Consider the following 21350-nt stretch of genomic DNA (forward strand, 5'->3'; position numbering starts at 1 on the left):
AATACGGTTTTACAACTCATATTTAATTTGCGAATAAAAACTCCCAGTTGAAAACTCATTTAAAGAAACCTATGGTTTTAAAAATAAACAGCGTTAATAATATTTTTTTTTCATCTCTTGTCATATACGTCGTGCACTAACCGTTCTTTTTAATTGAACTAAAAAGCAGTTTACCTTTTTAGTTTAATTTTTGATAGTTTAATTTAGTTTAAATAATCACCAATTTAATTTAATTGAACATTTTTAACCTCCCTGACTATGAAGGGGACTTGTTCAAAGCAAGCTAAGGGTGGGATGATTCCATCAACTCATTTAATTAGTTTGTTATTTATATTTTTATAATACAAAGTTAATACATAATATTATTAATATTGTAGATAGGGTTAAATATGTTTTTAAGTTTCTTAAGTTTTAGATTTAGTTTATTTTTAAAACTTTGGTACACTTTGATCCTTGTTTTTAAAGAAATTATAATAGGTTTAATGTCTCGGTAAGTTCCTATTTTCGTTTAGAATCTCAAATAGGTCTCCGACTTGTTCGGCGTCTCAAATAATGGTTTGCCGTCAAATTGATCAACTGTCGTTAAAGAGGGTGTTACGTGGTATGATGATAATGTAGTTTTAATTTACGTGGCATTAAAAACGTGTGTCAATTGTATTTTTTAATTTTTGAATTAAAAAATTAAGTGTACAAAGTGGAAATATAATTTAAGTAAGGGCAAAGTTAGAAAATCAAATTAAATTAAGTGTTGAAAGCCTTGTTATCCTGTGCAATTGCCAAATCGAAATCAAATTGGACAACGTGAGTTTCAGGGTTCTAGACGTTTGTTTCTTTTGCTTGAATAAAGAATTTCAGCGTTGGAAGCACTTTCTTTTTCTATTCCTTTGCTTTAGCCGCAACGTAGAGAGATTTCTTCCTTTCTCTTTCTTCGGGGTATGGTTGGGTATCGCAGGAACTCAGAGACGACTCCGGCGGAGATGGCGCGGCAATGGTATGGAGATGGCCCGACCAAGCGGCCTTCGTGGTGGTTTGTTGTGGCGGCGTGTTGGACATTCTTCTTCTTTTCCCCTTTCCCTCTTTTCTTGCGCTGATTCGCTTCGCAAGGGAGGGAGTTTCTTTCCTTTTCTCTTTTTGGTTTAGTTTTGGTTGCAGGGAGGAGGATGCGAAATCGGCGGTTCAGACGCAACGTTCATCATTCGCGGCGGCAATGCCTCTACGGTGACGAGGGTTTCTATGTTTCGTGGCAAGGGTTTTCATTTGGGGTTTTTGAGTTCTCTGTTGGGAATGGTGGTTTTTTATTCCCTTTCTACAGATTGTGAGTTCAACTGTTGTGATTTTAGGGTTAGGTTCTGAGATTGGATTTGGGAATTTCTTTGAAAGGTTTGAATTGAGGAATTATCGAGGTTTCTCTTTCTCTCCCACGAACCCTAATTCAGAGCCCCAATTTTTTTCTCCAATCTAATTTGGATTTCTCAATTGCAGGTTGCACTTAATTTTTTTTATTTTGCCCAGTTTGCCCTTAAGTACATCTGATTTAACCTCTGTGCAATTTAAAAATCAATTCATACTTGTTTTTAATGCCACGTGTGATTAATCAATATACTCACCGTAACCCAAACTTAAGCGACCGTTTGTCCAATTTGACAATAAATCTCTAATTGTTTCAACTTTAAAAAACAAGGATCCAATTGAGATGATAAAAAGAAAATGACCTATTTAAAATTCTGAACGAAAATAGGACCTACCGAAACATTAACCGGTCCTTCAAAATTAAGGAGTTAAATTTTGAGGAAACTGTATCATGTTTCATGTCACGTTAGATATTGAAAATCTCAAATTTAAGTGAAAATGCTTTGATCATTTTCTCTTCATCGTTACCATGATCCTTGTCCCTACCGCTGTGTTCCTTTGGAGGGAAAACACTATTCACGTAAATTAGCGACGATGGATTACGGAAAGCAACGTTGTTCGTTTTGGTGGATTTGCGCCGATTTGGTAAGACAGATATCCGCTGATTTGCGGGATTGCACTGTTCAACTCATCTCGCAAATACGGGAGGATTTGCGATGATTTACGAGGGAAAGACTGATATACCCTGTACGACATATTATAATTACCCATCTTTGCTTCCATACATCAGCCAAAAATAATTAGTTGAAGTTATTCGATTCTGCACATTAATAACCGATTCCAACCCTATGAAATAAGTTAAAACAGATGCACTATGGTTTCACGAGAAAGAAGCAATGTACTGTGGTTTGAAGAGTAAAGTGGACTGGGTGCCCCTGTGATGACCAGTTTTGACTGTCCTCTTGCCATGCACTTGTTTAATTTCATAAATGCTTTTGCAGCCCAATACAGTGTCTAGATTCCCTGTTTGAGTGGCTGTTTGACTAAACCATTCACTACCATTAACTGCAAAGGAGAGAATCACTGCCATTGACTTCTGGCAAAGATGTTTGAATTTGAAAAGAATAACCATTCACACCATTAATAAGATCGTGGATGGTGGATTACTTTACCTTGCTGAGACATCGAAGTTTGAAGAGGAGATTTTCGCGAGTGTGTGTGCTGAAGTTCTTGCAAAGAGTAAGAAGTTGTGGACTGAGAGGTGCATTCGTAAGCTGGTGGTAAGCTAGGGAGGTCCATAGCATTGGTCAGGTATCGAGAAGAAACAAGGTTATTTATGTGTCCAGTTTGAATGCACAGTGTTTTAAGATTTTGATGGTTGTATATTGATGTGTCCTGTAAGCACGGGTGTAGATGGCCTTCAGAAATTGACCAGTTCATCTTGCAATTGCGTTGCCCACTGTAATTATCAATCTCTAGAGCAAATTGTTTTGAATGTAGATTGATCTTGTTGATGAAATTCGATCCAGAGAAAAGGAAGACTGGTTATTGATAAACCATTTGACCGTAGTCAAATATTCGAAAAATAGCTTAATTTGAAGATTTTAGATCTATGCTGAGAGGTGAACCATCTTTGAGGAGCTAAGGAAACCAAGTGAGGGCCAAAAACCTGTGTATTGTGTCCATTTGGTATTAAATTGTATTATTAAACACAATGTTATTCTTCCCATTTTATATGTACCTTACTAATGAAGCTTGTGATACTATGATTATAGCATTTTTGACATGGAAAAAGTTGGCGGGTGTATTAAAATAATTTTTGACCGGTACCTGGTTAAGCTTCCTAAGTTGTTGTGTTCATTCACTGGGTAGAGTAAGCTGAAGGTACATATTTAACAAAGTTGTCAGTTTGTTTTTACCAATGATATAAGATATTGATGTTCTTATTTGAACAGGTTTGTTTTGGAATTGTCATTCATTTTATCTGAAGATTGAGAATTGAAGCTAGTATCTTATTCTGATCTTACTGTGAGTGCAAATTGAATCTTGGGTGAAGTCTTAATTCTTGCTGAAAAACTGGGTTGAAAGCTTAACAAGTTTATTCAAGAGGTATGTTTGAAGTCACTGTATTTAATTAATATGGTTGAATGTGGTTGGTTTAGTTAATAAATATAATGTATTTTGTTTAAATATGCTATGAATGTATGATTATTATTAAACTGGATATGATTACATGAGTATGTGAATGTAATTATGCTGTTGATTTTAGTTGTATGTATATATGAAGTTGTTAATGATTATGTATTTTGTTAAGTTAATATAGATGGAAGGAGAATTAGATTTCTCATATTTGGAACGTGAAGATACAAATGATGATGTGGTCGGTGTAGACTTCAAAATTATCGCATTGATACGTCAACAATTACAAATAACGACTTCATTGGCTCCAGTAACAATGTTATGCATTGTTGCACACGCGTTGAGTATCTTGAATATGTACTCCAGTGATTCCAATAGTATAAGCAATTACCTACCAGACAAAGACCGTCGTAGGGAGTAATTAATGTCATATCTTGTGCATACGGTTCGGTGTCGTGACATCATTAGGATGGGTCCAGAGGCATTTATTAATCTTTGCGAGAGACTAAGATCAATGGGGTTAGTTAAGGACATCATTCGTTCAATAGTGGAGTAACAAGTTGCTCAATTTCTTCATATAATTGGCCATAATGTTAAGAATCGAAGTGTGGCATTTTTTTTCCATCGATCTGGTTCGATGGTTAGCAGACACTTTCACAATGTTTTGGATGCTATCTTAACTTTGGAATCGGAATTTCTAATTCAACCCTCAAGAAATGAGGTTCATCCATATGTCTTGAACAACAATCGATTTTACCCGTACTTTAAGGTACTCATATGAACATATTTGTAGACGTTATTTGATGAAAGTATGATAACAATAATTTTTGGTTTATGATGACTTTTTATTTTTATTATTAGGATTGTTTAGGGGCCATAGACGGCACTCATGTTCGCGTAAAGGTGCCAAGACGTGAAGCTGCGAGATTTCGAGGAAGAAAAGATTGGCCAACTCAAAATGTGTTTGCTGCGTGTGATTTTGACATGAAATTCACATATGTTCTTGCTGGGTGGGAAGGGACTGCATCTGATTCAAGAATTTTAAAAAATGATCTTGATCGAGATGATTCGTTGGTTATTCCCCAAGGTTAGTGTGTACATTGCGATGTTGAAGATTTTATTTAGTAGTGACTAATTACTTGTTTGTGGGTAAAATTGTAGGAAAATACTACCTCGGTGATGCTGGATTTATGTTGAAAAGCACAATTTTGACTCCATATAGAGGCGTAAGATATCACCTTAAAGAATATACACGTAGAGGACCACAAAATTCAAGGGAGTTGTTTAATCATAGACACTCATCATTGCGAAATGTTATCGAAAGAACCTTTGGTGTTTTGAAAAAACGATTCCCTATCATTGCAAGTGGCACTGAATGGATTGGAGACAATGACAGACATTATATTAGCTTGTTGTATCTTACAACTTCCTTCGTGGCGTGGACAACGATGAAGCATTGCTTGATGAAGTTGATCATGAGTTGAATGAAAGGGAAGACCATAATGTTTCATCACATCAAGTTACAGAAGAGGATGATAGGATTGGTAGTAGTATTAGGGATTCTATAGCAGATCATATGTGGCGAGATTATCAAAAGTCGTAGTTATTGTATTTTATTGTGTTGTTTGACTATTTCATGTTATAGGTATGAGAAGAACATTATATTAACGATGTTTGCGAGTCTATTTTTGACCACTTTGTTTATGAATTAGGTATAAAATGAACAGAGGTAAGACAACCGCCATTGAGTCCTCTGCTCCTACTAGAGAGTTTATGAAGTGGACAGAGGACATGGACGCACGACTTCTACACTGTATGATTGACGAATCATGAATCGGTAATAGGGTTGACGGTAGTTGGACATCCCAAGCTTATAGTAATATATTTGATCATCTTCATAGTTGTGGGTATGTCGCAATTACCAAAAATAATGTAAAAAATCGTCAGAAAGTCTTGAAAGATAAATGGCGCGAGGTGCATGACCTGTTTTCTAGATTGAGTGGATTTGCGTGGAACCCGGTTAGTATGACATTTCATGCTGAAGACGAAGTCTGGATGGACTTGATTCAGGTATTTATCTAAAGACTCACATATTGTCCATCCTTATTATACATGATATGAAACAAAGTGTTTGTTATATTTGTTGTTTCAGTCGAGGCCAACGGCGGCAAAGTGGAGAGTTAATAGTATAAAACACTACGATTTGATGGTCGAGCTATGGGCAGCTGATCGAGCAACTGGGAGTGATGTTCGGACTGCTCGTCAAGCACGTCGACAACGTGTTGGGCCTCGTGTCAGTGTTGATTTGAATGAAAATTTCGAGTACATTCCAGAACAGCCTGATTGGATAAGGTATAGAGACCCAACTCCACCATCACCTCCACCATCTGTCGATGAATATAGTCCAGGACAGACTCAATCTGTGCCTTCCGTCCCATCCGGTGGAACTTCATCCTCACGAGGCTCAAAAAGGAAGGCACCTATGGTTGATGTCATTGATTCTCAATTTGATAAGTTGACGACTAGCCTGGATGGATTCGCAAATGTCCTAAGCTCATCAAATGTACATTTTGGTGTAATTTCTGATGCAGCCGTGCGTCAAGTGTCAGCAATGGAGGACATAAATGAAATACTACTTTCCCAAACCGAGATCCTTCGACGCACCCCGAATTATACATATACAGAGGCAGACATTTATGAAATGTTGAGGGCTATGAACATTGCTAATGAAAATTTGCTAGAGCAATGTTATGATTTCTTATGTGGAAACCCCACATGTACGAAGAGGTTGATGGGACTACCACCACATAAGCGGTGGAATAAATTATGTAAAATGATATCGGGCGGTGACTGTTAGGAATCTTCGTATCTGACTTACTTGTATTAGTATTATATGAAATTTTGTATCAGTGATTTAATCATGAATTATTATAATCCTATCCATATGTCATTTTTAAGTTATGTTAATGGTTACGATGTAATTATTTGTTCTTATGTGTTCTTATTTGTTGTTATTATTAAATATAAGTAATATCTTATGATATACTTTGTTGTTGTTTTAATGAAATGATTTGTTGAAGAAATTGTCAGATGGCCTCATCATCAACAAAAAGGCCAAGAAAAAGCCGTAAGGGAAAAGAAACTGTCACTGAGGCAGAAGATGCACCCCATGTAAGACCATCTGTAGAGGAACAATTAGATCAGCGTCGTTTTTTCACTCACAGTCATTAAATGGAAAACTATGCAGCTGATTTCTATACAAGGAGTGTAGTTGCTCCCAAGATAATGAATTTTTATTCATTCACCGGTTCAGGGTTATTTTTCCAACAGCATCTTCTATTTCAAGGGTTGAGCCAATTTTTGACATTACAAGGACCCTACTATCCGGATTTAATCAAAGTATTTTATTCAAATCTAAAGATATCTGGAAATGGATATTTGCTTAGTGAGGTAAACAAGAGAAAAATTAGATTTAAACCTACTGATTGGTTGAATGTAGCTAACTTGAAGTACGACGGTCAGAAATTGTGTTATTCAAATATCCCAGACGACTTTCCATATGACCGCGACATGGCATTAGCTACTATGGTTATACCAGATTTGCAGGGTGGTCAAGGTGTTTTAACGGTTGGTTGTTTGAATATCAATGATAGGCTTCTCCATTATATTATTGTGCATATGTTGACTCCACGACCATGGAATTTTGCTAGGTTATTGCACGAAGATATTTTTATGATATGGGTGCTTAAAAATAATATAGCAATCAATTGGCCTCATTACATCATGCAACATATGCTTAAATGCAAGGCCAGTGACACACCCCTCCCATACGTTGTCCTTATCACACAGATCATGCAATATTGTGGAGTTGACGTCTCAGCCGATGCCAACACTCAAATAGGGTCCCGACATCACTTTTCTATCAATTCTTTGAAGAGGATGAAAATTGTTTATGTCAACGGTGTTTGACAACACGATCTGGATGATGATGAAGAAGAAGACCAACCAGACCCTCATCAAAACCCTGTGCAGCCTCCTCCACCTCTATCAAATGCTAACATGATCACTCAAATGTGGGAAAGAGTACAAGACTTGAGACACATAATGCAGGGTATGGAACAAATGCAGGTGCGGGTTCAACGTATTGAAGATAACTTGGCAAACCTTTCCCTAGACATCAGCCGCCAATTTGCTCACCTCAATCAAAATGTGAACTCGATTCTTCACCATTTAGATGATTAAGTTCATTATATTTCCGATAATGTATTACATGACTTCAATAGTCTTAAATTTCTTTGTATGTGACTTTGAAATATTACATTATATATTAATGTTATTGTCCTTAACATTAGCTTTGGTAGTTTTTTTTATTCTGTACTTTCTGATCTGCAAATTAGATGGACTCTCGAATCATTGATGAAGTGCAAAAACAAATTAATCTATCAAGAAGACTATCTGTTGTTCTTGAACGACATACACAGGCCATGGAGCGTCGAATCAACCTGGTAAATGTTACCATTCAATCATCTAATCCAACTACAGAAGAAATTGAAAACTTGTTACGGACTACGAACATTGAAGACCATGATTTAATCAGACAGTGCTTCGATTTTTTATCTTCGCATCCATCTCATACAAGACGTCTAATAGGGATGCCAATACAATATTGTTTCAATGTATTAAAACAATATTTGTATGTTGAATTCTTGCAACTTTTTATAGGTCGTTTGATATTATAACTTGCTACTTAATTGTGGTTGTTTGATTAATGTTAATCATTCTCACATGCGTAACAAATAAATTGATATCACTTCGTACTAAATTATATTACAATTTAATTTTACATTTTAAAATACATTCATTTTACTACATTATAACTTTTATAATTTTTAAACATTAATTTTAACAATTATTCATAATTTTTTTTCTTTATAAACATTATTACAATTAAATATAACATTACAAAATAACATTTTATAATACTTTTATAACTAGGAGCAATTTGGTAATCTTTATTTTCTACCAATTAAACTAATTTTTAAAATATATCACATCAATCAAATCATAGACTAATTCTGACAAACTTTACTTCCAAATCCACTCTCAATTAACCACAAATCCATTCAAAAAAATAATAAAAAAATTACCCTCAAATCCATTCAAATCATCTCCCCTAAATCATCTCCCCCCAAATACCCTATAAGAACACACTCTACGTGTGTTCCATACGGCCCTCCTCCTTCTCTCCGCCTCGGCCTCCCTGACACCACCACCTCCGCCCCAGCCTCTCACCTCGATCTCCCCGCCCTCTGTCGCCTGTCCAGAAAGCGTCTCTTCCTCGTTCTCTCCGTCTACAAAGAGGCCCATTGAGCCGTTCCTGCTGGGTACGCAGCGCCAAGCTATTGGGTCGGTTCATCTCACCGTTAATCTCTCCACTGCCCTTTCTCACTCCAATACCTTCCGCAGCGGCTGGCTCAAGCTAGCTGGGCCCAGTACAACCAAACCATCGATCCAGCTTCATCGTATCGTTCGGTCCGAACTAGATCCCTAGTTCATCTTTCAATTATGCAGATGAAACCAACCCTAATATGAGTTTCCATTGAGAAATAGGAAATTTTGAATTGATGCATGCTTTCAAGAAAGTTGAATCCCTGCGGACTTTTCTTAATTTGCGATATTTGAGTTTGTCTTATGATTCTAAAGCTAGCTTAAATAACTTTATTTGTCAAACGCCGAAATTCCAAATTTTTGAGATTGCAAGATTCCTGTATCAAGAGGTTGAGCAACAGAGCATATGTGTTTACACGTCCCTCAAGTCTGGATTGGATAAGTTGGTGTAAGCGCAGTGTTAGTTCATGAGGGGAAACAGCATAATTTACAGGAACCACAGTGGCACTATCTTCCTTATATAGTTCTGAAAGGAAAAAATCTTTCCCACCAATCACGTTAGTTTGCAATTCACCTTGAGCAAAATCTGCTACAAGGACAGGAACATGCTGCAAGAATTTTAGTGACATTAGCACGCTTTAAGACAATGAAGCCAAACAAAAGAGCTAAACTTTTGAGGACATAATGAATAAAACATGAGTGGGAAGTTAACTACACTGGCAAATTAAAAGAATTCAAAGAGGTTATCCAACTAATTCAGAAAATATTTTCTGTAATAAGATTTAATACTTTCTTCCAATTTTTTTTCTCAACCCTTGATGCAAATTACAGCAGGCTGTAAATTTATTGTAAAACCCATGATTCCAAAAATTATTATAAACGTAAGAAAACAGTCCAAAAAGTTTTAGAATAAAGTGAAAGAGAGATAAAAAAGGGGAAATGACAACTTTCATGACTTTGAAAAAAAGATATACAAATTGGTCAAGAGAAAATATGGAACATAGAATGGGATAAAGTCAAAAAAACAATTTCCAGATCATTGCCATATATTTATTAGTTTACACCAATGCAAGTTTAGAGTCAGAAATCCAATTTTAAATACAATAAAACCTATCATGTAAAATAGAAACCCGTACTGCAGCTTAAAACTAATAAAGCAGATTTTCAAGTAACAGTAACAAATGCATTCAGCTACCTTAAGTTCTCCATATAGGGGCCTTAACATAGATAACTGTCCCTTGTATATAAATTTGTTTCACATACTATAATGTATACCTAATAGATCTCTGCATAATTTTGCTCCATAAAAAAATATGGAAGTTAATTGTCATATGATAAACACTTAGATTGAAACATGTTTGAAGACTCTTATTCTTACTTAAAATTCCAGTCAAAACAGCATAATATTGTTCTTCCCCTTTTCCTATTCATATGCTTACAAATACATCAGATGTTTACAACAACTTTGAGCAATGGGGGAAAAGGAAAAAGCCTACACAAAGGGCCTGCTGAATTTCTTGGTGCAGAAATCTCACATCAATTATAGATATAGTAAAAGTAGAGCTTATAATAGACAAGCAAACCCCACGTCATAATTTAGACTTTGGATTTGAGTTAGAACTTGTCAAAATTCAACATGTTTTCAGAGTCTATCGTCAAACTACCATTGGGTCACGTCAACTGTTCTGCTCACACAGCTTACCCAATGCAATATTAGAACGAAATCAATTCTATAATGTTCATCAACAATGTAGAGGCTTTCAAGGCATATGAAATTTTTATCTCACGAATTTGCTTTTAGAGTTGAGTTAGACACAACAGCACAGATTCAAGATTTTTATAATTTTATTACATTACCATTTTAGTTTTCTTTGTTCAATTTTATTACATTACCAATTTAGTTTTCTCGATTATTGCATAAATCATCAATTTTACTCTTCACTTCAGATGAAAGTGCCCACTACAATACTTTACTAATTTAATCAATCAGAGACAAACATCATATGCATTGAATGCAATTCCGGGTTACAACCTAAATCCTAAAAAATACAAAGTCCAGAAAGTTAACAGAATCCTCGAAAGACATGAATCCAATCCAATAGCTTGGCGTTGTGCACCCAGCAGGAATGGTCCAATGGGTTGTTGTAGACGGAGAGAACGAGGATAAGAGGTTTTCTAGAGAGACGACGAAGGACATTGAAGTCGAGGTGGAAGGCCGGGTCGGAGGTGGTGGTGTCGGGAGTGGAGGCCGAGGTGGAGAGAGGGAAGAAGGCTGTATGGGACGCACAAAGGGACAAGGATCCATGGTAACGAAGAAGAGAAAATGACCAAAGCATTTTTTTTAAATTTCAGATTTTCAATTTCTAACGTGGCATAAAATAACACACCGTCAGTCAGCTCATTGAAAATTTAACATATTAATTTTGAAGGACGAAAAATTACAGTTTTTTTAAGGATGATGATCAAAGTATACTAAAGTTTGAAAGAGGAACTAAATCTAAAATCGAATGATATTTGAGAGACTAAAAACATATTTTATGATTGATAGATAACTTTTATTTCATTTTTTTCTTCTTACGGTTGTTATATTATTTTGGAATTCATGTATTATTTCCGAATTTAGTTACTTCTGTTGAAAATTCAGAGTAATGATAATAAATGCAAATATGTAATTTTATTTGACTATTTTATAAGAAATAAGAGCTAATTTATGTTGTTATTTAAATGTATGTTAAGAATGATATGTATTAATAAAGCCGCCAATTTTTTGGAAGTCAATTTACTCTTTAGCTGTTTTTGACAGACCGGTCATTCTTTTTGGGAAAGGAAAGCAAGGAATTAACCAACTAGAGAGAGATCAAGAAGTGTGATGGTTGTAATCGTTTCTCTTTTTTTGAACTCCTTGGGGTCTCTCTCTTTTGTCTTCTATGGCTAGTTTAAGACTTCTTCCTATAATTGGTTCTGATTATCAGAGCAGTATAAATAACCTTGTTCTCTGAGATAGTACATAGTACAGAATATTATTGTGCAAGTATCTGACCTTCTGCGATAGACGGTAGAGAGGATGGAATTTGTAAATAAAGGAGGTTTTGAGGTAACTTATTTCAAATACTAGTACAAATTCATGAAATAAAAAAATCCACGGGTGCTCGACAATCCTTTTTCTATCAGTAGTACATTGGAGATCAAAGGAAATTTTCATCATGAAATCAGTAATATATTTTCTCAGGCTGAAAAGAAATTTCTGCTTTTTCCTTTCATTTTAAACCATTGATAATATAATTCACATTTTCATCTAATACTCCCGGACAATCCATGGAGCGATACATCTAACTCCGCGTTATTAATTTTAAATAATACTCCAGAAGAAGTTCCTTGTCATCTTCACTTACCATACTTCATTGTCTCTTTCTCAAAACCAATTGTAGGAAATTGCTTAGCATAATCCTCTACTTCAAGACGGAGATTAGCAATCTTGGATTGAATTTGTTCATCTGATTGCATGGCTGTCACAAAATCCTTCAACTTTGTACCTGAAATTGATAAACCAACAAGAATGGTTTACAAGACATAAAACAAATGCTATGTTTTTTAAACTGAAAATATAACAGACAAAAGTCATAAGGTAAGGTAGGCTCAACCATTGGTATTTTCCTTAATCTGTAAGGCTAACTTGACAGCTGCATCAAAGTATTCAGCTACTTTTTTAAAATCTTCCTCAACAAATCCCCTAGATGTGAGAGCAGGGGTTCCTGAATCACAAGATAATATTCATTAACAAGTAATATAGATGCACTAGTATCCATAAAATGAACGAGAAACAGACTGTACCCATCCGAATGCCACCAGGAACCATAGCAGATACATCCCCTGGAACGGTATTTTTATTGGCAGCTATATGAACTGCTTCTAGTACCTTCTCAACCCTGGAACCATCAATGCCCTGCCAAATAGCACACATTGAAAACTTTGTTCCCTTGGTGCTGTAAAATTTAAAATATTACACATGAAATTGGATCAAATAAAAATATAACAATTTTTACTATCTCGGTTTACCAAATCTTAACCACCAAATCTCATCACTGGAAAATTTTTATAAAATAACTGGGTCACTTCACAAACATCCGACAATAAAATGCTCTCAAAAGGTTTGGAATGTTTCTAGTAGTTTGGGTTGGTAGAATAACTATAATGAGACATGTTATATGCCAATTTCTAAATATTTAGGAATAAGATACAAAGTTAGCATAACTATCACATTAAGAGTATCAATGTCTACTGGGTTTAAAGTCTCTAAAGAGAAAAATATCTTCCAGTGCAATCTCAATAAAATTTTCTTTACTTAAAAAAATATAAAAAAGTCTCAGTCAAGTATGTATGTCAAAGTATTCCACGTTCCATACAAAATAGAAAGAATGAAGGCATAACAAATTAACTATCTTCTGAAGCCAATTTGTCCATAATAATAGCTGATTTTCCATTCTCCCCAAGTGCCCAACATATGATTTAAACCACGCATGAAAGGCTGGTCTGAACAGGTCTATTTGACATTTAAAAACAATTTGACACTATCTGGGTTTAATTTTGAGACAATTACATAACCAATAGTTTTTCAGAGCAATTGATCACAACATTTACCTTGTTTCTCAAGTTCACTAACACTAAATGGTTATCAGTTCCACCAGATACAAGGTCATAGCCTTTCTCTAACAAACTCTGTAAGTTGAAACAACAAAGCAGGGTCAGCTATAATTGAATAAATGGTCAGGCTAAACATCTAGTAGAAGATATAACTAATAACAAGTTTGTAATGAGTTTAGGCAACGTAGTGCATCATACAAATGGCATATGGCCTTCATTTTACCTGTGCAAATGTTGCGCAGTTGCTAAGTACTTGCTCTTGGTAATTCTTGAATTCTGGTGTCATAGCCTACATTTACAAAAATGAAGAAAGAACTGAACTTACATCAGTGTGACAACAAAAGATGTAGAAGAATGATTATAATGCTTTTATGGACAAATACACTTTGCCAGGAAAACTATAATCACTACAGTTTCTTGGACTAGTCAATAAAAGAACCTGCTTCAGTGCAACAGCTAAGCCTGTAATAGTGTGATTGTGTGGACCACCTTGAAGTCCAGGAAAAACAGCCTGATTTATTTTGTCTTCATAGTCATACAACACCTGAAGAAGCATTCAGCAAACACAGAACCATTCAGGTTACTCAGATTTGAAATGGTTAGCAATGAAAACAAAATGATCCTAATTCAGCCCTCAAAGCAAGCTCAAGTGCAAAAAGTATTGATCAAGTCATTATAAGGGGTGCTTTGCGTATATTCCCAAACAATGTAAATCTTAACACAAATTCTCATACCCAAGCCAAGACATCAAGAGCATAACGTTTGCTAGATTGGAAATCTCAAAATCATCCAACATAAAGTTTGACATAGGATTTGATAAAATGTCAGGATTGATAAAAGACAGGGAATAACTCAAAGCTAGGATATCTAGGAGGATTGATCAAGCCACATCTATTACCCTCTACTCTGCCGATGTGGATCTTAACACATCCCTCCAAAATACTGAGAAAATGTTGAAAGAAAGTATTAAACATATCAATGAGCGTTTATGAACACATCCTACAACTACTACAAATTGAGGAACTTATATTAGGATAAAAAGTACTTTACAAAGGTGGTTGATTGTAAGTGAAAATGTTAACTTTTTAAATTGAAGGATCACAAGGCACAAACACAATCATATAACCTTACCAATACAAAAACAAAAATTTGATTTTGTTACTTAAACCCCCTGACGTTGGTTTATTTTTCACTTAAACACCCACCCCATAGAGTATGTTCAACCCCCGGAGTTTGGCTTCAAGTGTAGTAACGTTAACATTCATGAAATTAAACAACACAAGGGTTATATGATAACAAAAAAACTTCAGTGGAGTAAGTTTGTTTTACTCTACTTTTCAATTCCTTTTCTCTAGTAAAACATTAAATTTATAGTTTAAAACTCACTTCCTTCCCTTGCTTGTTTATTTCTTTAACACCCTTCCTGAAAAAAATCATAGCCCCACGTGGTCCACGAAGTGACTTGTGTGTTGTGGTTGTTACAATATCTGCATAATCAAAAGGAGAAGGAATAACACCTGCAGCAACCAATCCACTGATATGTGCCATATCAGCCAACAGAACTGCCTTCTGCTTATCACATACCTAAAAGAATTCAAGCATAAAAGATTCAGTATCATCACTAAATTGTTCAAAATATTAAATACCCAAGTGTCTGTAGCAGATATAATATACCTTGCGAACACGTGCATAATCATAAAGGCGAGCATAAGCACTAGCACCAGCAACTATTAATTTTGGCCTAAAGAGTGCTGCACTTTTCTCCAACTGCAAATATTAAAAAAAGAAATTATATACAAATTTCAACCAACCAAGGTAAGCAAAAATCAAGATCATGGTTGGATCGTGAAGGACTCCTAAAATTTTAATTCGTGAATATATATATATATATATATATATATATAATACTATATGGGATAGTTGAACTTGAACCGAAGTGACCAAAGCTCTTTTCATTAAGAAGTGAATTTCCCAAGGTCCTATCATTGGGTAGAACTGTTCTAGTGAATGCAACATAGTGGCGCTTAGGGATTCAGTTATCTCAATCATGACAATGAAGTAAAATGGCATCTGTGTCAAATTTGATTTGACGTGTCCGGCCCAGATCGCACAACAACAACTTTATTTGCACAAAGCACAAGAAGGGTGTGTTGTGATGATGGGTATGTAGGTAAGACCAATATTAAAGTTTTTCAACTGCGTGCTCCTCCGCCTGTTAGGAAGGCGTCTTACCTTACTCAGGTAGTTAAAACCACAAGTGTTAATTGAGAATGATCCTATTTGCATGTTCTTGGTGAATCACAGAATTTTGTTGGACGATGGTAGATGTCCAAAGCCCCAAGTAAGAACCAGCAAGCAACCTACTTACCTCATTTCTATGTTTCCAAAATCCCTCCTAGCCATTCATAATAAAATGGTTTCATAAACAGGTCCTTAAGTGAATAGTCTACTTTATTCAGTTCCATTAGGAATTTTGGGAAAAGCCAAAGAAGACAGCCAAGATTGAGAGAAAGAGTTTTCTACACTAATATATATATATATATATATATATATATATATATATATAATTAAAAAAAATGTCACAGTTGCAAGTGAAGGAGAAAAAAGTGAAACCATGCAAGATCCCACTCTAACACGATCTTGCATTGGCTCTAAATCATACATGGTGAGTGGAATCATGTAGTTACACATTTTAAAGCACAATTTTTTATTACACATTTTAAAGCACAATTTTGACTACACATTTTAAAGCACAATTTTGACTACACTGCCACCAACAATATGCATGAAACAAGATCTTTGCAGATAAATGTGAATTTCCACCAACGATATGCATGAAACAAGATCTTTGCAGATAAGTGTGAATCTAACCCTTCACAAATCCAGACAAATGTTTTTTCCCCCTTTGCAACAAATACTCTTAAGTAGGTAGAATTCAAGCTTAACTCAACTTCATACACTGATATAGTATAACTTAGCCTTATTTTTAATCAATGTTGTACTTTAAAACACACTTCTAATGTCGAGGACTAAACATCTCAAGTAGGGGCTTGGAGAACTCGATAGTATGTGATACAATAGGTTTAACAAACTTGACTATAATAAGCTTTGTATGGCTCTCATACCATTGTAAGATAGTCAAAGTTAGGCCAAATTCAACTTCACAAAAACTGGTTTGTAAGGTGAAGTTTACACGTTCTTATATACTATAAAGTGTCTAGCTGATGTAGGCTCTTTAACAAATACTTTATGCAATAAACAAGAATAGATGGTAGAACAATGAATATCACGGCAATCTGCTACTAAGAGGGCATAATATTTCAATCTTGATCGTGAAATGATTAACTATTGAAAGATTTGAACAAATATATTCTCTCCTCTATGGTCCTAGTCCTTTCCCATTAGCCAATTCAGCATCTGTCCACCAAATCTTCTCCTACTACATTCTTTGTCCCTAACATACACCTTAGATTTTTTTATTGGCAGCGGGGATCAATTAATATATATCTAAAATTCAGTCACTGCAATATTTCATAGGATAATGATTTTATCAAGAAAATCTTTACCAGCACATTCTGTAATTAGCATCAAGTAAAAGAAAAATATTCAACTCATTGGAAAAAAGATAACAGTGAGTACCAACTGAAATAGAAGCAGTTGGAGTACTTAAAAGTTTCTCAATAAAAAAGAAATATTCACTATACACAGAATACAATGGTACCTACCTACCTGGTCATAATCGATATAACCAGTGCTCTCATTCAATCTGTATGGCATGGTTTCAAAGAATATTGATACAGCTGATATCTTCTTGGTGTCAGTCTGCATGAAACAAACATATCAAAAACTTGTGTACAAGGAATAAATAAAATAGGGTTGTAAGGAGGAATAGCAAACGAAAGATTGTGAGAGGTTAGATTTCAGACAACACTGTTCTTTTGATTTCATAAGGTGCTGATATTTCTCAAAACGTTCCAGTCCTATTGAAATATTTTACATTACTCACAATCTTTGCAATCATCTAAAAAAGTAGTTCAGTGAGAATTGATTTTAATCACAAAAGTTTGAGACTGGAAGATGATTTTTAAATTTTTATCTATAAATTTCTACCTCCCTCACCTTTTTATGTGGAAAGATTTTTTTCTTAGCTTCCTTGGGGGTTTCTGTTCATGGATATCTTAAGGGTGTTTCTAGGTGTGAAATTTAAAATGATTGGGTTTATCTTTCGAATTAATTTGTTTAGTCTTCCTTTCTTTACTGGAGAGCAATTTCATAGCATCGGAAGGAGTCCTTTTTTAAATTCTCCTTCTCAACGAAAATTTCTCTTATCTACAAAATGAAACAAAAATAAAGCCTATTGATCACTCAGTACCTATTTATTTGAGAAAAAAGGGGCGAATGACCTAATATGAGCTATTTCCATGGCATTCATTCATCACGTCTTTATTGCAAACTTGATAACATTATCAACTCAAGGTGGCAGGTACAATGAGCACAACTGATAATCAGAACTTAACCTGATAACCATGCGATAGATGCCCACCATGGGGAAGATCCAGGGCCATAATTCTCTCATGAGGTTTCAATAAAGCAGTGTAAACTTGAAAGTTAGAAGGGGATCCGGATAATGATTGCACATTGACTGTCAAAAAGCAGAGAACATTAGATTCTCGAAGAAAGCACATTATCAAAATTGTGATCCCCCAAATTATGGAGGAAAATACTAGAAAAAACAAATGAATGATCCAAAGAAAGAATAACACAGGTTCAAACATTTATCCAACAAGGCAACAAGCAAGCTAAAATAATATGCATCAAATTTAAAAAGCAGAAGAGCTTTACACATTATCCATTCATATTAATGAATTTCTATCACATGTTGTTTTACTCCAAAACCAGTGTTTATAATCAATGTGTTAAGTACATGAACTGTCCAATATAAAATGAATTGAAATAATCCTTCACTATATTAAAAAATTCTCGAGGATAATCAATAATCCTTCAGTGTATATTAAAAACTTCTCAAGGATTATCACTTAATATACAAATTTCTTCAATCAGGTATAAAATTGAAAAGTGGAAAGAGTGACGACTACATTAAGGGAACCAGTATAACTGAAACCATTGTGGCATGGTCATAGTTATTCAAAACAAGCATTCAGTAGGTAGGTCTTAAAAGATAAGACTCTCCTCAATCACTATAAGACGGAAGAAGATAAATCTTAAACCTAAAAATAAATGTTTCTCTAGAGAATGAAGAACTCAAACCATAAGTCACTTTCTTTCGTGGGTAGAAGAAAGGAAAAGAACAGTAGCTTATAGTAGCAAAATAATTACTTCCAGAAACTTGAGTGCTGAACCCCAATATATACATAAGGAGACCTAAAGTTCTTCCTGATTCTCACTATTTTTTCTAACTGTCAATGATAGAACTATCAGATTAAGCAAAAATGAAAGTTGGATGTGGGAAATGACTCTCTAATGTTCATTTTAGAAGTAATTTGATGTTTTCTCTCTATATAGATAAATAATCAACAAGCTAGGAAATAAAAAAAAATAAAAAAAAGGAATTAAATGTCAATCAATTCTGTTGAATATTTTACTTCAATAATAGATGGTTGTTTTGTTTACAAAAAAAATCACTTAAAATATCCATTTGCACACAGCAAAGGATTAATATATCAGGATGTACACCCAGGGAGAATTTGGCACAAAAACAATAAGGTTCCATATTTAGTTTCCTTGTTTCCTCTCTTTTTAACAGAACTAATAGGATATACCATCTTGTAATCTCATGCCATGTTTTACTTTTAAATGCACGGAACATAAAACAAAACCCTGTCTCCTGTTCTAAGACATCTATAAAGCACAAACACGTATACTAGTTCTTTGAATGATTAACAACAGAGAAAGATCTCCTGTTCTAAAACATCTATAAAGCACAAACACGTATACTAGTTCCTTGAATGATTAACAACAGAGGAAGATAACAGCTCTTTTAATCTAAGTGATCTCCAACAACGATATATTAGCAACGCTCCCAAAAAATCCTAACCGTCACAAAAAAGAAGAAGAAAACTAACAACTAAGCAAAACAAAAACCACAATGTTCCCAATTTCTTCTTCACAATACCTCAACATGCACGAGACCACTCTAGATCCGAATAATAAGGAAGCTCAAATTGCTTAACATTAGACTGGCGTGCTTACGTACCTCCCCATTTTGCTGGATCCAACCGAAAAGCTTCAACCGCACGCTTCTGACATAATGTCTCGGCCATGTCAATGTACCTAAACGCCGAATCATGCACGTAACTCCAAAATCAGCACACCGAACATACGATAAATTTCAGAATCCGAAACAAAAACGTTCATAACCAGATCAACATACTCATTTCCTCCATAGTATCTAGCTCCTGGATATCCTTCGCTGTATTTATTTGTCATCACCGATCCAACGGCTTGCATCACCGACAGCGACGTGAAATTTTCGGAAGGAATAAGTTCGAATCCCTGGCATTCCATACAAACAAACGTCAAACAAATTCAAACAACAATCCAACGAAAAATCAGAAACGTTTTTCATCAATCCAAAGCAAAGCACGCTAGAACAAAACTTGGATTCACCTTCCATTGGCGCGCTTTCTCGAGTTCGATTATGTCAGCGATCTCGGGATCCACAACCTCGAGAGGATCATTGAGCTGCTTCGTCCACTGCGATTGATAGAAGTCTTCAATCAGGTACGAACAAAATATTTCAATTAGATGCGAACGAAAATTTTCAATTAAAATCTGAATTGGCTTACATCTGCGCGAGATTTCTCTTTTTCGTGAGCGGAGAGCGAAGACGACTGCAACAAAGTACAGAATATTGCGATTCCAAAACAAAAACAGAGAATGAAAGAAAATATATACAGAAAGCGAGAGAGATAGTACCGTGCGATAAATGGAAGTGGCGTTGGAGAACGGTTTGTTGATGGTGGAGGAAAGTCTGCGAAGTGCCATGGCCATTGAGACACGATACGATTCGACACTTTGTTTTCTCTCTCGCAACCGGGATTGTATGTATTATAGAGGTTGGTATATAAGTGTTGAGGGTGGGTGAGTGAGAGTGAGAGCGGGTGAGTGAGGTTGGTGGTGTGTTCTTTTGCACTATGTGGGTCCTGATAGGGACATTCAGCACTTGCAAACGTGATTGGATTTCACATTAACACCGCATCATAATGACCGAGGGGCGCCTTCACACCACATTTTTTTTAATTCCTCCTTCTTTCTTTGCACTCACTCAGTTATACCATAAATTCTTGTCAGTTATTTTGTGTGATTTTATAACAAAAAATGTATTTTCATATTTTCAGTTAAGTACGGTGAAAGTCGTTATATGTATTAATGAATTTGACTCTTAAATTTAAAAATATAGGGATTTATGGTGAATCAAAATTCAGATTTCCAATTAAAGAAATATTATTTGTTTGACTGTGGCTCAATCAATATTATCTCAAAAGGAAAATATTGTTAATAACAAAGTCACTATATATTCTTTGTGAGAAGTAGGCATTATAAGATTACCAAAACTTTTTGTAATTTAAAATGCAATGAATTTGACCTACTTGTTAAATAATTAGGTAGTGTCTTTCTTTTGGTGCTAGAATTCTGTTTGCGATAAAACCGCTTAAATTTAATTAAGTCTTCATGTTCTTTACAGACTTGCTTATTTTTATTTAAATTTTTATTTTTTTCTAATAAGTATTTAAAAATTTTATATTTTTTATTACATTTTTATGGTTTAATTTTTCATTAAGAGATTGGTCCGACTATTATGTATCTAGATG

At 34.9% G+C, this 21350-nt stretch overlaps 2 protein-coding genes and 2 pseudogenes across 2 annotated transcripts; 3 read left to right on the top strand and 1 right to left on the bottom strand.

Moving 5' to 3' along the window:
- Window positions 1-935: 935 nt before the first annotated feature.
- Window positions 936-5322, top strand: LOC148195084 (protein ANTAGONIST OF LIKE HETEROCHROMATIN PROTEIN 1-like; annotated as a pseudogene).
- On the top strand, window positions 5319-6346 carry LOC148195085 (uncharacterized). The gene is made up of 3 exons (XM_088095083.1): window positions 5319-5326; window positions 5391-5559; window positions 5642-6346. Exons 1-3 carry the CDS (start codon window positions 5319-5321, stop codon window positions 6344-6346), a joined length of 882 nt encoding a protein of 293 aa, XP_087951209.1.
- Window positions 6347-6579: 233 nt separating this feature from the next.
- LOC148195086 (uncharacterized) lies at window positions 6580-7731 on the top strand (annotated as a pseudogene).
- A 4216-nt stretch (window positions 7732-11947) lies between these two features.
- LOC124821686 (serine hydroxymethyltransferase, mitochondrial-like) lies at window positions 11948-20673 on the bottom strand. The gene is made up of 15 exons (XM_047293610.2): window positions 20455-20673; window positions 20325-20369; window positions 20146-20232; window positions 19910-20031; window positions 19733-19809; window positions 18036-18160; window positions 17248-17340; window positions 15193-15285; window positions 14905-15102; window positions 13958-14062; window positions 13742-13807; window positions 13516-13593; window positions 12709-12820; window positions 12519-12629; window positions 11948-12410 (listed from the first exon to the last, which is right to left on the bottom strand). Exons 1-15 carry the CDS (start codon window positions 20527-20529, stop codon window positions 12262-12264), a joined length of 1536 nt encoding a protein of 511 aa, XP_047149566.1. The 5' UTR covers window positions 20530-20673; the 3' UTR covers window positions 11948-12261.
- Window positions 20674-21350: the final 677 nt, after the last annotated feature.

The sequence above is a fragment of the Vigna umbellata genome, chromosome 7, assembly GCF_029865625.1.
Source record: "Vigna umbellata cultivar VRB3 chromosome 7, Vumbellata_1.0, whole genome shotgun sequence".
Taxonomy (NCBI): Eukaryota; Viridiplantae; Streptophyta; class Magnoliopsida; order Fabales; family Fabaceae; genus Vigna; species Vigna umbellata.

What these genes read in the sequence shown, in the direction of transcription:
- LOC148195085 (XM_088095083.1), top strand. An exon ending in TCTGGATGGACTTGATTCAG is followed by an intron (nt 5,560 to 5,641) that starts GTATTTATCTAA and finishes TTGTTGTTTCAG; the next exon opens with TCGAGGCCAACGGCGGCAAA.
- LOC124821686 (XM_047293610.2), bottom strand. Translation starts at nt 20,529, where the DNA reads ATGGCCATGGCACTTCGCAGACTTTCCTCCACCATCAACAAACCGTTC. An exon ending in AGATACTATGGAGGAAATGA is followed by an intron (nt 19,810 to 19,909) that starts GTATGTTGATCT and finishes TTCGGCGTTTAG; the next exon opens with GTACATTGACATGGCCGAGA. An exon ending in ATTATGCACGTGTTCGCAAG is followed by an intron (nt 15,103 to 15,192) that starts GTATATTATATC and finishes GAATTCTTTTAG; the next exon opens with GTATGTGATAAGCAGAAGGC.